This window comes from Salmo trutta, chromosome 15, assembly GCF_901001165.1.
Source record: "Salmo trutta chromosome 15, fSalTru1.1, whole genome shotgun sequence".
NCBI lineage: Eukaryota > Metazoa > Chordata > Actinopteri > Salmoniformes > Salmonidae > Salmo > Salmo trutta.
This window is the reverse complement of record NC_042971.1, coordinates 50,415,277-50,429,060: the sequence shown is the minus strand read 5'-3', so window position 1 is coordinate 50,429,060 and position 13,784 is coordinate 50,415,277. Positions and strand designations below refer to the sequence as shown.

The following is a 13,784-nucleotide window of genomic DNA, read 5'->3' as shown; positions in this document are numbered from 1 at the left end:
CAGTTGGGCCATGCTCCTCTCCCGTGTATCGAACGTCAAAAGTGGATCCAAGAAGGGCTCTGCCTTTACAGTGGAGGGAAAGATCATCTACTCAGCCATTGCCCTGTTCGCCCCCCACGGAGAGATGAGAAGAGTTCCCCCGCTGCCATGCAGGTAGCCGTGTCCTTATTTCTAAATATCTCCCAGAAGCAATTCTCCATCCCAGTATTGCTAACTGTGAAGGGGGTTATCAAGTACGTAGAAGGCTTGATAGATTCGGGAGCAGCAGGTCATTTTATCGATCATCAGCTAGTACAAGCGCTTGAGATTGATCTAACACCTGTCACCCCTGCCTTAAGGATTATCACCCTGGATGGGCAGCCATTGGGCATGGGCTTCATCACGCACCTGACACAGAGCGTCACCCTCCAGATTGGAGTCTTCAACACCGAAAACATTCAACTCATGGAACCCTCATCCCCCAAACAACCACTCATCCTCAGACATCCCTGGCTTTGTCGTCACGACCCTGCCATCTCATGGCAACAAGGTGAACTAATGTCGTGGTCCTCTACCTGCTTCTCCAGTTGTCTCAGCCTACCCTGCAGAGCCACCACCATTGAGGACTCTGCCTCGGCAGTGCCACCCACCATACCATCTGAATACGCCCAGTACAGCAATGTCTTCCGCAAAACCAAGGCCAACACTCTGCCACCACATCGCCCAGGAGACTGTGCTATTGACTTACTCCCTGGAGTGTCCCCTCCGAAGGGCCGTGTTTACCCCCTATCTATCCCGGAAAATGAGGCAATGGAGAATTACATTGATGAATCACTCAAACGGTTTCATTCATCCTTCTTCTTCCTCGGCTGCGTCCAGCTTCTTCTTCGTTGGAAAAAAGGACCGTGGTCTCCATCTATGTATTGATTATCATTCCCTGAATGACGTCATGGTCAAGAACTGTTTCCCTCTGATCCCAGCAACCCTTGAACAAGTGGGCCGTGCCAACATCTATGCTAAACTCGACCTGCGAAGTGCATATAACCTTGTCCATATACATGAAGGCGACGAATGGAAGATGGCATTTATCCCCACTCGAGGGCACTACGAATACCTGGTCATGCCCTACGGCCTTACAAATGCCCCCATCGTCTTCCAATCCTTTATGAACAAGGTTTTCCAGGATATGATCAACCGCTTTCTCATCGTCTACATTGATGACATCCTGATTTACTCCTACTCCCTGAAGGAACACATACAGCATGTGCAAAAGGTTCTTCAACGGCTCCTTGACCATAACCTTTATGTGAAGACTGAAAAGAGTGCCTTCCATGTAACCTCGGTAAACTTCCTGGGCTTCGTACTGACACCTGGAGGGGTCAGCATGGATAAGAACAAAGTCACCGTTGTCAATAACTGGCCCAAACCCACCACCGTTAAGGAACTCCAACGTTTCATTGGGTTCTCCAACATCTATCGCCGGTTCATTCGGAACTTCAGTTCTACGGCCGCTCCCCTCACTGCCCTTACCAGCCAAAAGACCCGGACCCTTCAATGGACTGATACCGCCTTGACTGCATTCAACTTGAAACGCCTCTTCACCTCATCTCCTGTCCTTCACCAACCTGATTCAACCCTTTCTTTCACCCTGGAGGTGGATGCCTCTGAAGTAGGAGTAGGAGCCATACTCTCTCAGAGGGTGGGAACACCTCCCAAATCACAAACCTGTACCTTCTTCTCCAGGAAGTTATCCCCTGCTGAGAGGAATTACGATGTGGGGAACAGAGAACTCCTCGCCATCAAGCTGGCTCTTGAGGAGTGGCGCCACTGGTTGGAGGGCGCGCAACATCCCTTTCTCTGGAATATATCAGAGGGGCCAAGAGGTTAAACTGCAGACAAGCCCGCTGGGCTCTCTTCATACACTTCCAATGTCATGTTACTTATATCCTTGGAAAGAAAAATTTAAAAGCTGATGCTCTCTCCCGCCAGTTTGACCTTCAACCAGTAACTCAGACCTTACACCCATTCTTCCTTCCTCTTGCATTATCGGACCAGTACAGTGGGAGGTTCACTCTGCCATACAAGAAGCCCTAACCTCAGACCCGGCTCCTCCTGAGAGTTACGTACCAGCAGCTGTTAGACTCCAACTGATGCAATGGCAGGACATCCGGGCATTACACGAACCACAACTTCTAGCCCGGAAGTTATGGTGGCCCTTACTGGCATCCGACGTAAGGGATTACATACTCTCCTGTCCAGTCTGCGCCAAAACCAAAAGCCCTCGTCATCTCCCTTCCGGGAAGCATGAACCTTTGCCAACCCCTCACAGACCCTGGTCCCACATATAGCTGTTGACTTCATCACAGACCTTCCTGAATCCTCTGGTAACACCACCATTCTTGTCATAGTAGAGTTCTCTGTAGTGACTGCCGAACGGCTCCCTGACTCACCTATTGCTGCTCATTGGACCCTATGCTAACTCGGCTACACAGCTGATGCCTGCTGTACTGTTCACAAACACAGTACCTCATTTTGTTTATCTGTCGGCACCAGCCTCAAACTCAGGTCCTGTGTGTACCTAACTGACCCTCTCTGCCCATTCATCACCATTTACCCGTTGTTGTCTTGGCTCTCCCAATCAACACCTGTGATGCTTTATGACTCTCTCTAATGTCAATATGCCTTGTCTACTGCTGTCTTGGCTAGTTCTTATTGTTTTATTTCATTGTAGAGCCCTCAGTCCCGCTCAACATGCCTTAGATAGCTCTTTTGTCCCACCCCACACCCATGCGGAGACCTCACCTGGCTTTACTGGTGCCTCCAGAGACAACCTCTCTCATCGTCACTAAATACCTAGGTTTACCTCCACTGTACTCACATCCTACCATACCCTTGTCTGTACATATGCCCTGAATCTATTCTACCACGCCCAGAAATCTGCTCCTTTTATTCTGTTCCCAATGCACTAGACAACCAGTTCTTATGGCCTTTAGCTATACCCTTATCTACTCCTCCCCTGGTGACGTAGAGGTTAACCCAGGCCATGTAGCCCCCAGTACCACACCTATTCCCCAGGCACTATCATTTGTTGACTTATGTAACCGTAAAAGCCTTGGTTTCATGCATGTTACATCAGAAGCCTCCTCCCGCAGTTTGTTTTATTCATTGATTTAGCACACTCCGCCAACCTTGATTCTGAAATTTCCATCCCCAACTACAACATTTTCCACCAAGATAGAACTGCTAAAGGGGGTGGAGTTAGCCTGCAGAGTTCTGTAATGCTATCCATGTCTGTGCCCAAGCAGTTTGAGCTTCTACTTTTTAAAAATCCACCTTTCCAGAAATAAGTCTCTCACTGTTGCTGCTTGTTATATACCCCCCTCAGCCCCCAGCTGTGCCCTGGACACCATATGTGAATTGATTGCAGGAGTGGTAGAGATACTCTGAATGATCATCTATGAAAAGCCAATTGACATTTACTCCTGAGGTGCTGACCTGTTGCACGCTCTACAACCACTGTGATTATTATTATTTGACCCTGCTGGTAATCTGTGAACATTTGAACATCTTGGTCATGTTCTGTTATAATCTCCACCCGGCACAGCCAGAAGAGGACTGGCCACCCTTCAGCCTGGTTCCTCTCTAGGTTTCTTCCTAGATTCCCGCCTTTCTAGGGAGTTTTTCCTAGCCACCGTGCTTCTACACCTGCATTGCTTGCTGTTTGGAGTTTTAGGCTGGGTTTCTGTACAGCACTTTGTGACATCAGCTGATGTAAGAAGGGCTTAATAAATAAATTTGATTAATTTCCCCCATTTATCTTCAGAGTTTGTACTGTCAGGTGACCTAAGCTGGGATATACTTAACACCCCGGCCGTCCTACAATCTAAGCTAGATTCCCTCGATCTCCAGACCGTCGCTGAAGACTCCAGACTGCGGACAGTCGCGGAAGACTCTGGACTGGGGGACGTGGCTGGAGGCTCCGGACTGGGGGACGTGGCTGGAGGCTTTGGACTGTGGGCCGTCTCAGGAGGTTCCGGACTGTGGGCCGTCTCAGGAGGTTCCGGACTGCGGGCCGTCTCGGGAGGTTCCGGACTGCGGGCCGTCTTGGGAGGGACTGCGGGCCGTTTCGGGAGGCTCCGGACTGCGGGCCGTCTCGGGAGGCTCCGGACTGCGGGCCGTCTCGGGAGGCTCCGGACTGCGGGCCGTCTCGGGAGGCTCCGGACTGCGGGCCGTCTCGGGAGGCTCCGGACTGCGGGCCGTCTCGGGAGGCTCCGGACTGCGGGCCGTCTCAGACTGGTGACATGCACCTCCGGGCAAGAGCGAGGAGCAGGCACAGGGCGTACCAGGCTGGATAGACTCACTGGAGGCAGGGTGCGTGGGGCAGGTACAGGATATACTGGGCCGTGGAGGCGCACCGAAGGTCTCGAGCATAGAGCTAGCACAACCCGTCCTGGCTGGATGCTTTCTTTCACCTGGCAAATGCGGGGTGCTGGCACAGGACGCACTGGGCTGTGAATGCGCATTGGCTACACATTGCGTGGAGCCAGCGCAGGATATCCTGGACCGAGGAGGCGTACTGGAGACCAGGAGCGCTGAGCTGGCACCACCCTTCCTGGCTGAATGCTCACTCTAGCCCGGCAAATGCGGGGCGCTGGCAACGAGCGCACCGGGCTGTGAATGTGCACTGGAGATACAGTGTGCATCACCGCATAACATGGTGCCCGACTGGTCACATGCTCCCCACAATAAGCACGGGGAGTTGGCTCAGGTCTCCACCCTGACTCTGCCAATCTACCCGTGTGACCCCCCCCCCCCCCACAAAATTGGGGGCTGCCTCTCGTGCTTGCCTTGATGGTATAATGCCTCGTAATATCACCGTTCTGCTCTCGCTGCCTCCAACTACTCCTTCGGACGGCGATACTGCCCAGGCCTTGTCCAGTATTTCCTCCCATGTCCACTCATCTTCCCCGTAAACGCATGCTGCTTGGTCTTTTGGTGGTGGGAGATTCTGTCACGGCTGTCTGAAGAATGGAACGAAGGCGCAGCGTGTGTATCGTTCCACATTGTATTAAAACTGTGAAACTATGCAAGACATACAAATAAACTAATAAACAAAACAACAAACCGTGACGAAGAGGTGCAACATACATTTACTCAAAATAATCTCCCACAAAACCTAGTGGGAAAAATAACAACTTAAATATGATCCCCAATTAGAGACAACGATGACCAGCTGCCTCTAATTGGAGATCATCCCCCCCCAAAAAACATAGAAATACAGAAACTAGAACCCCACATAGAAATACAGAAACTACACACTATTTTCTACATTGTAGAATAATAGTGAAGACATCAAAACTATGAAATATCACATATGGAATCAAGTAGTAACCAAAAAAATGTTATACAAATATACATATATTTTCCATTTGAGATGGAAAATATAGGAGGAGGAGGAGAGGGATGGAGAGGGATGGAGTGCTGCATCAGATGACCTGGCCTCCACAATCCCCCGACCTCAACCAAATTGAGATAGTTTGGGATGAGTTGGACCGCAGAGTGAAGGAAAAGCAGCCGACAAGTGCTCAGCATACGTGGGAACTCCTTCAAGACTGTTGGAAAAGCATTCCAGGTGAAGCTGGTTGAGAGAATGCCAAGAGTGTGCAAAGCTGTCATCAAGGCAAAGGGTGGCTATTTGAAGAATCTCAAATGGAAAATATATGTATATTTGTATAACTTTTTTTGGTTACTACTTGATTCCATATGTGATATTTCATTAGTTTTGATGTCTTCACTATTATTCTACAATGTAGAAAATAGTACAAATAAAGAAAAACCCTTGAATGAGTAGGCGCTCTTAAACTTTTGACCGGTAGTGTACGTCATGGACTAGTATACAAAACCCTGTAATAAAATTGACTGTATTATGTGACAGGAGGATCAGAGACACAAAGACAGAAAGTCCACTGGCCAATGCAGTCAAATCTGAGGGCTCGCCAATATGTGAATGAAGGATTGATGTTGTTGTTGTTTATTGTTGTGGGAATGTGGGAATGAAATGAAAAGTGTCTGGATGAATGCTGTGTATAATTTTAGATAGTACCTTAGCCAAGATCTTTAGTTAAATAGATGGATCTGAAATTAACAACTTATTTGTCCAAACTGAAATAATGGAAAGATGAAGGTCTGTCTTTGACAGTTATTTACTGCAAATTTTTCCCGGCGTGCTGTAACTTTCTTTTTTACTATGTGCTGCACCTAGTTATCAACGTCCATTTCAAAGCTGCTGAACACATGTTTTTTCCCCCCACAAATCCTACTTTAATTGCTCCCGGGATAGCTGAAAAACAACAGCCCAAAATCCAGGTCAAATACTGTACAACCACATTCCTTAGACCCATCTTATTCCTATTATATGTTTACAGATGTAGGATCTTAATTTGAGCCAGTTTGCTACAGCAGGAAAATAATCCTGATGCAACAGGGTTATAACTAATGGACATTTTTGTAGGGGTTGATACATTTTTCACAGGGAAAGTCAAGTCTGAAAGTGGAAATTACAAAAATCAGAAGGCTTTTTAAACCTTGAATACAACAGGGTGATTCAATTAAGATCCTACATCTGTAGGTCACGATGAAACACATATTACTATTAGTTTACAGCTAATCACCTGACCTTCTGTTGTCAAACCAATTCCTATCCTACTACCTGGATATTAACGTTAGTCTATAACAAACTGTAAGAGTTGGCGTTATTGTTCATGACAATGTAGACGTGTGATTGATGTGGCCAAATAGGGGAGTTTTTGAAGCACACCTTCAGGCATAGTTTTTCATGACTTTCTTTTTTACAGCTGTCCACGTCTGTAATTTTGAAAGAAACCAGATGTCAACATCACAATTATAAAAACAAACCTTTTTTTAATTTCAAGAAACATTAAGTATTTGAAGAGTTTATTTCCAAAACGTTACATCCATCAATGTTTTACATTTGTGTTTTTTCATCAGCAATGATTGCTTATGGGTACCATAAAATATTACTGTTCTCTGATTTTTATTTATTGATGTAAGATTTCTTTTTTTGGGGGGGGGCAAAACAGTATATATCCATTGTTTAGCTGGAATGGAAAGTTTGTATCCTGTATATCTGACTGTGCTATGTGGTTGTCTCACCTAGCTATTTTAAGATAAATGCACTTAACTGTAAGTCACTCTGTATAAAACCATCTGCTAAATGACTAAAATGTCAAATGTAAATGTCTTACAAACAGATCTCATATTACTGTAGTGAATTATTTTTAACATTTATTTTTCAAATAAATGTATAATTTGTACTGTTTTTTATTACATATGTAGATATTTGTAATATTTCACTGTGTGAAACCTAGCAGTACTACTTATTTCTCTGAGAGTGAGGCCGGTATGTAGCGTTTTGTGAAAAAACATGATTATTTGTCTCTCTGAAAGCATCAGGTGATAGATTTTAAACAAATACATGTCTGTTATTGAACAACCCCATGTCATGATTTGATATTACATTAAACAATAAAAGCTCATTTACCAACATTTATGAAAATGGATATACAGCGTTTTGGAATGAAACTCTTCAATTGTAGATAATTTTATGTAATGTCGCCCATTTCTAAGTATAAATGCCATGCCTCTGATAAATGTTTGCAAAAACATTTAAAATAAAAAGCATTTCATGGTTCAATCTGTTATTATGTCAAACCTTTACCCACAACCATTCATTTGAGCTGGCTGCCATGGGGTCTTTGAGGCCTTTGGGCTGTTTACTCTCCTTTACTCCTCTGACCTGTGGTAAAGGTAGCTCTCATCTGCTTCCTCATCATAACCTTGGTAACTACCGCCAGTGTCCTCAGGGCAATGAATACCTAAAGTCCTCTGCAGCTTCTCTTCTTGCTGCCGCAGCTCCATGGAGTCCACCAGGTCATAGATGTTGGCCAGAGACCACATGGGCGAGGGGAACCAGGCTTTCACGTCCCCGTCCTTCCCCACCACCAGCATACTGAAGTACTCCCGGTTGATCTTCAGCTGGTCCTGGAGACCAGTGACCACGTCCCGTGACAAAGGCTCGTTCTCCGTTTGGCTCTTTCCTGTCAAGGATAAAGGAAAGGTGTTTGTCATTCTATTTCCCATTATTGCCATCACCATTTGACAATTAATAAATCAAATCATAGTTGATTGGTCACGTACAAAGATTTGCAGGTGTTAGAGCAGGTGCAGCTAAATGCTTATGCTACTAGCTCCAACAGTGAAGGAGAATGTCTACCAAATACAATACAAATAATAAATCAATCTTAACAAGAAATCAAGAAATGACAGAACTGGTCAAATTAACAATCCAGCGTAGATATATTAGAGTGAGTATGAATCAGTGTGGGACATGACGGAAGAACATACTGCCCTACCAAGCAAAAAGGCAGGAACTGCTCATAGCGTGGAACTGAAAAAAAAGGCTTTATTTACCTTGGTTTTACAGTGACTATATGCAAATGCTGCTAGCATAACCCACATTTTCTCCAGAACACAATACAATAGAGGCAGGATACTTGTCCACATGATTAAGCATGTATTTAATGTAGCAAAAATGACATTAACTAATTTTCGACCAAATGAGCAGTTACTGCCTTTTTGCTTGGTAGGGCAGCATAGACAGACTGTTTTTCTGTAGCATATCTCTTGGAAAAGGTCTGTGTATAGGAATGGTTAGATCATTCAAAGGGAGTTGGATTCCATTTCCTGCCCAACAACACAGAATGCATGACATGTTGACATTAACTGTTGACATTGTGTCAGTACACAGTATTATCTTTAGAGAAAACAAACAAACTCACCATTGAGAGGAAACAGTTCCACAGAGCCTGAGGCTGTTGGTCCTGTTCCGATCAACTTCAACAAGGCAAAATGACGGACGCCTGTTGGAAAGACCAACAATGAAATGTAAGTATTTAGTAATTATTCTTCCATTACTTGTGAATGAGAACTATTGCGATAATAGCATAATGTTGCTGAGGTTAACCCACAATAACTTTTAGACTAGTCTGGTCTTGTTGGAGATGTTTAACAGGGAGCCTAATACTGACCCATGGGACAGGCCTGTCCTCTCAGCCCCTGGAGCTGCTGTTGGAAGGAGTAGTCGTCCTCAGATGGAGTAGAGATGATCAGCAGTCTCCTTTTAGACATGAACCTGGTGGGGATAAATGGCTCTTATTATCTGTGCCCTACATTTTAAACATTATTATTTGTGCACTGCATTGTAAAGCACTATAACCACTTCATTTACATTTTAGTTGACAATTTAATCCAGAACAATTAGTGTTAAGTGCCTTGCTCAAGGGCACATCAGCAGATTTTTCACCTAGTCGGCTTAGGGATTCAAACCAATGACCTTTTGGTTATTTGCCCAATGCGCTTAACCACTAGGCTACATGCTGGCAAGTATTATAATGCTTTTTTGCAGCTTTAAAGTATTTAAATACTATGGTGTCATTACAGATACTGTGTAGACTTAATCACATACCTCAACAATGCTCCACCCTGTTCTTGGGATTTGGAGCAGGCCAGTGGAGTTTTTCTCTCTCTCTCCATTTCAGATCGTCGCGATGGAAAGGTGTCAACATATTCCATCAACGCAGATGAGGGTGGAGGTACATCAAATACTTTCTAAAAGGGATATAAACAATTAGGATACAAATACCACATACTGCATTTATAATTGGCACATTAAGTACAAGAAAAATGTATATACTTTTCTGAGGAAAGTGATCTGTGATATCAAAATATCACTGGCAAGATAGAGATTATGCTTACATTGGGTTTCAGGTCATAGTCAGTCATAGTCATAGAGAAAACCTTAGAGGACATCCCATACTGCTTCATCAGTTGAGAGATGAGATCTGGGTCAGTGAACTTCTCAGGTAGTGAGGTGAATGGCGCCTCAGAATCTGGAATATAGAAATGCAGAGTTTTACTGTATGAAAGCCCAAAGAGGAACCCGATTTTTTGTTAAGACATGATCCGCAACTTTGGCGGCTGCCAAGTATTTTTTAAACCTCCCACCTTGGGCTGGATGTGTCAATGTGTAGTTCACACATGCATCATCTATGAGCACTATTACTGTCTTACCTCAATTATCTACGAAATCCCTAGTTTGAAAGCGACTGTTTTTCTGGAAGCTGTGCTACACCTTTTCCCCTACATTTTGCCCCACATGGGCCAACCCCATAGAAATTCAAGTTCTAGCCAATGAGCTTCAGCCCCCTGCCATTTGAGTGACAGCTAGAAATATTGACACACAGCAGAGCGAGAAAGAGAGAGCAATGAAATGGTGCACATATAGATATCTGCACATATGTGATGCATTATGCAATTTTCGGGTTCCACTTTTGGCTCGTGAGGGCTACTTTCAGAACTACTGGCTAATAAGTATAAAAAAGTCACAGATAATCTCTATAATACTATAATGACACTATAGTCCTGAAGAGAAAATGATATAGGATCAATGTAGGATCTATCTAAGGGAGATGGAGTCAGTAGACACAGACACACACATAGTAGTACCAAGTTGGTAGTGGTGCAGGGTGAGGGTAGTATCAGGCCCTGAGCTCAGGATGATTGCCATAGTAACTTTTCTTAGGGCAAGGTCACAGAAATGAAGCTCGTTCTCCTCCCTCTGCTGGACATACTGAGGTGTGCTGGCACTGGGCGTGGCTATCACCTGTATCACAAATGGACGAACACATCTATCACAAACAAACAAACAGATTAATTGATACACTTAAACATAACTTATAAAAGCACATACCATAAGTCTTTTCTTCCCCTTCAAATGCTCTACAAAGTCCATCAGTGCTTTCTTATCATTCTCCTTCACTTCTCTGTGGTTTTTCTTCCCTCTCCCTTTCTTCCTATCTTTCTTCCCCTTGCCTTTTTTGGGGGATTTGTTTTTCTCCAAGGTTTCTTCTCCCCCGCCAACGTTCTCTAGTTTATTATCTCTAGAGTTGGCTACAGTCTTTTTTTCTCTTATCTCTACAGTAGAAGGATATGTGTTTATTTCTGTAAAAACATTTCCATTCTTCTTTTGGTTGTCCTTTCCCACAGCTTTGGAGTTTGCCTTCCCTGCGATGAATACTTGTGTTCCTTTTGAATCAGTGGTCGTCTTTCGAATGATGAACCTGGAGCGACCGCTGAGAATGTCCTGAATTTTGCTCTTCAGTGCAGCCTTCTTGGCCACGGTATTCCTCTGGGTGACAGAGGTAACGTTTCCCTGCATATGGGGACTGAACACCTTCTTTTTCACAGGAACCCTTTTCTTCATCAGCCTCTTCTTGGTGATTTTACATTTCAGAGGGGAGCCCTTCCTGGTGAGTTTTTCCAGCTTGCGCAAGGGGAACTGATCAATGACCTCTAGGATGGCCTCCACACGGACAGGGTAGGGAAACCGCTCACTCACCCTAAGGTTCTTCTTCGTGACTAGCATGGAGAAGCCTTGATCCCCCAGCTCAAGGTAATGCAGCAGCTTGGTGACCATGTCTGAGTCAATGCTCTCCATGGTGGCCTCTCCTTGGAAGGTGGTCTTCTGGATCCTGCCTTCCATCATGGCGTTCTGGATGATGGTGACGATGAAGGTGTCCCTCTCGGCCAGGCGGCAGTTCAGCCCCTCCTGCTCCATGTCCTGAATCTGTTTCTCCATCATGCGGAGGTAGTTGTCGCTGTGCGACGGGGCCGTGATTACCCACAAACGCTTCTTACCTGCAAAATCAGCCAGGAATTCCTGTTCTGGGTCAAGGACTGTCCTGGTCTCGTGGTCTCCCTCTCCGCCATGATCATCCTCCGGAGCCAGGAGACCAGCAGGTTCTTTATACTGAGGTCTGGTCTTATGTCTTCCCTTCCCTGGCTGTGAGGCAGAAACCCCTAGGCTGTGACTCCACAGACACATAAGGACAAGCAGAGCACAGAGCAACCTAGACATCCTCGGTGGGGTGGTGGTCACTTTATAATCCACAGGGAACTGCCTTGAAGCAGACGCAGCACACAGCTGAAGTGATGATGTCTCTCCCAAGCAGATTGGCTTGACTGGGGATACGGAGGAATACTCCACGGCTCCTGGTTCACATTATACTCCAACGTTGTTACAGGAAACTCCTGGAATTTTTTCAACTTCAAAGCATACTCTCTTAAGCAGCATGCTTGGTGGGAGCTCCTCTTCAGACTGAGACTGCCTTCAATGTGTTTGATGCTGAGCTATAGAATAACAGAGTGGAGGAGAAGAAAGGGTGAGAGCGGAGGGGGTACTGAAACCTGAGCTTTTATAGATTCCAACATAAAAACAGTGCAGGAACATAAACAAGCATTTATCTGTATTGTACATCTAAATTAAACACAGGATATATTTATTGAAATTAGAACATTAAATGTAAACATCATGCAGTGCACAGTAACACATATTTTCTTCCATTGTCGTGAACAAACATACTTGGGATCGTATTGCGATCCAGAGACGTTTGAGAGACAGACACGAGGCTTGTTTGGTGCTTCATGACTTAAAGGCTGCCACATCTGGGGCCCATTATTACACAATACACCCCACAGTGCCTGGACTCCATCCCAGCACAGCAGACCCAAGCTGGGGGAGAGAGAAGGCTAAGAATAGAATATGATTCACATTATTGCTGAGATTTAGAGAATGGCTTTATTTCACAGTTTTGATCCCAGCGTCTGTCAGATATTCAAGTGCTGACTTTATAGGTGATAAATAGCAACAGGTAGCTTAATCCCATGTTTTCATCTTTATCTATGTTTTTAAAGGTACACTTGCTCTTTAATGTATTGTTTTTACTAATTCACCATCCCACTCATGAGGTTTGAGGTTTGACACTCACACCACACACCAAAGCAGTTGTTGTCCAGATTATAGCTGGCAAATACTTTCCATGCTCAATCTTTACAGGGGTGCTATCACCTCTACTTCACTGATGATGAATTGGCGGGACTTTCAGATGTTGTACGTCAGTTTTAAGTTCTGCTTTTTCCTCCTGAAAGAAAGAGAGACAGAGTAAGACCATCTGTTCAATGACATTCATGACCCCACATTCTTAGACAAAAGGGTTTCAAAACGGTTCTTTGACTGTCCATCTGTCCAGAAAAAACCTTTTTGGTTCCAGGTAGAACCCTTTTGAGTTCCATGTGGAACCCTCTTTGTAATTTCCACTTTGAAATTTCAGTCTTGATTTTCCCTTATGGAAAATGTATTACCCTCTACATTAATTATAATCCGCATAATAATTCACATTTCCTGTTGCATAATAATTCACATTCAGTAATGAGTGTGTACATGTGTTTCATACTGGTCTACCCATGGAGATTGAACACACAACTCTGGCATTACAAGCATCATGCTCTACCAACTGAGCTACACAGGATATCAGTGATGGTATGTCTGTATTCTCCCTTGGTAGAGATGAGATTCAGCAACAGCCATCTCTACCTTCGTTTGCTCCTCAATTCATGCACCTTGGTTGGAAAGTGAGGTAGCGGCAGTGATCCCTTCCCTTTGCATTGTATACTCCTTTAGGACACTTGGTGTAGGACGGAACAGGTCTGCAGTATGTCTTCACAGACATCTTATTCAGCACATTGCACCATGCAAATTAAGACTCCATGATAACATGGAGGATAGAAATCAGCCGAAAAGAGGAAGATGTCAGAATCTTGTGAAATGAGAGTAAGCACGCATCCTCTCAGTAACAGGGATATAGAACTTTAACTATTTGAACAACGTA

The 13,784-nt window shown here is 44.7% G+C and overlaps 1 protein-coding gene across 1 annotated transcript; it reads right to left on the bottom strand.

Moving 5' to 3' along the window:
- Nucleotides 1-7,271: 7,271 nt before the first annotated feature.
- ccdc80l2 (coiled-coil domain containing 80 like 2) lies at nt 7,272-12,240 on the bottom strand. The gene is made up of 7 exons (XM_029691938.1): nt 10,808-12,240; nt 10,564-10,720; nt 9,814-9,947; nt 9,524-9,666; nt 9,087-9,190; nt 8,838-8,918; nt 7,272-8,096 (listed from the first exon to the last, which is right to left on the bottom strand). The coding sequence occupies exons 1-7, from the start codon at nt 11,972-11,974 to the stop codon at nt 7,783-7,785; spliced, it is 2,100 nt and encodes a 699-aa protein (XP_029547798.1). The 5' UTR covers nt 11,975-12,240; the 3' UTR covers nt 7,272-7,782.
- Between the last annotated feature and the right edge of the window lie 1,544 nt (nt 12,241-13,784).

Excerpts from the sequence above, each read along its gene's own strand:
- ccdc80l2 (XM_029691938.1), bottom strand. The coding sequence starts at position 11,974 with ATGTCTAGGTTGCTCTGTGCTCTGCTTGTCCTTATGTGTCTGTGGAGT. Across the intron at positions 9,667-9,813 it reads ACTATGACCTGAAACCCAAT|AAAGTATTTGATGTACCTCC; the intron begins GTAAGCATAATC and ends TATCCCTTTTAG. Across the intron at positions 8,097-8,837 it reads GGAACTGTTTCCTCTCAATG|GAAAGAGCCAAACGGAGAAC; the intron begins GTGAGTTTGTTT and ends TATCCTTGACAG.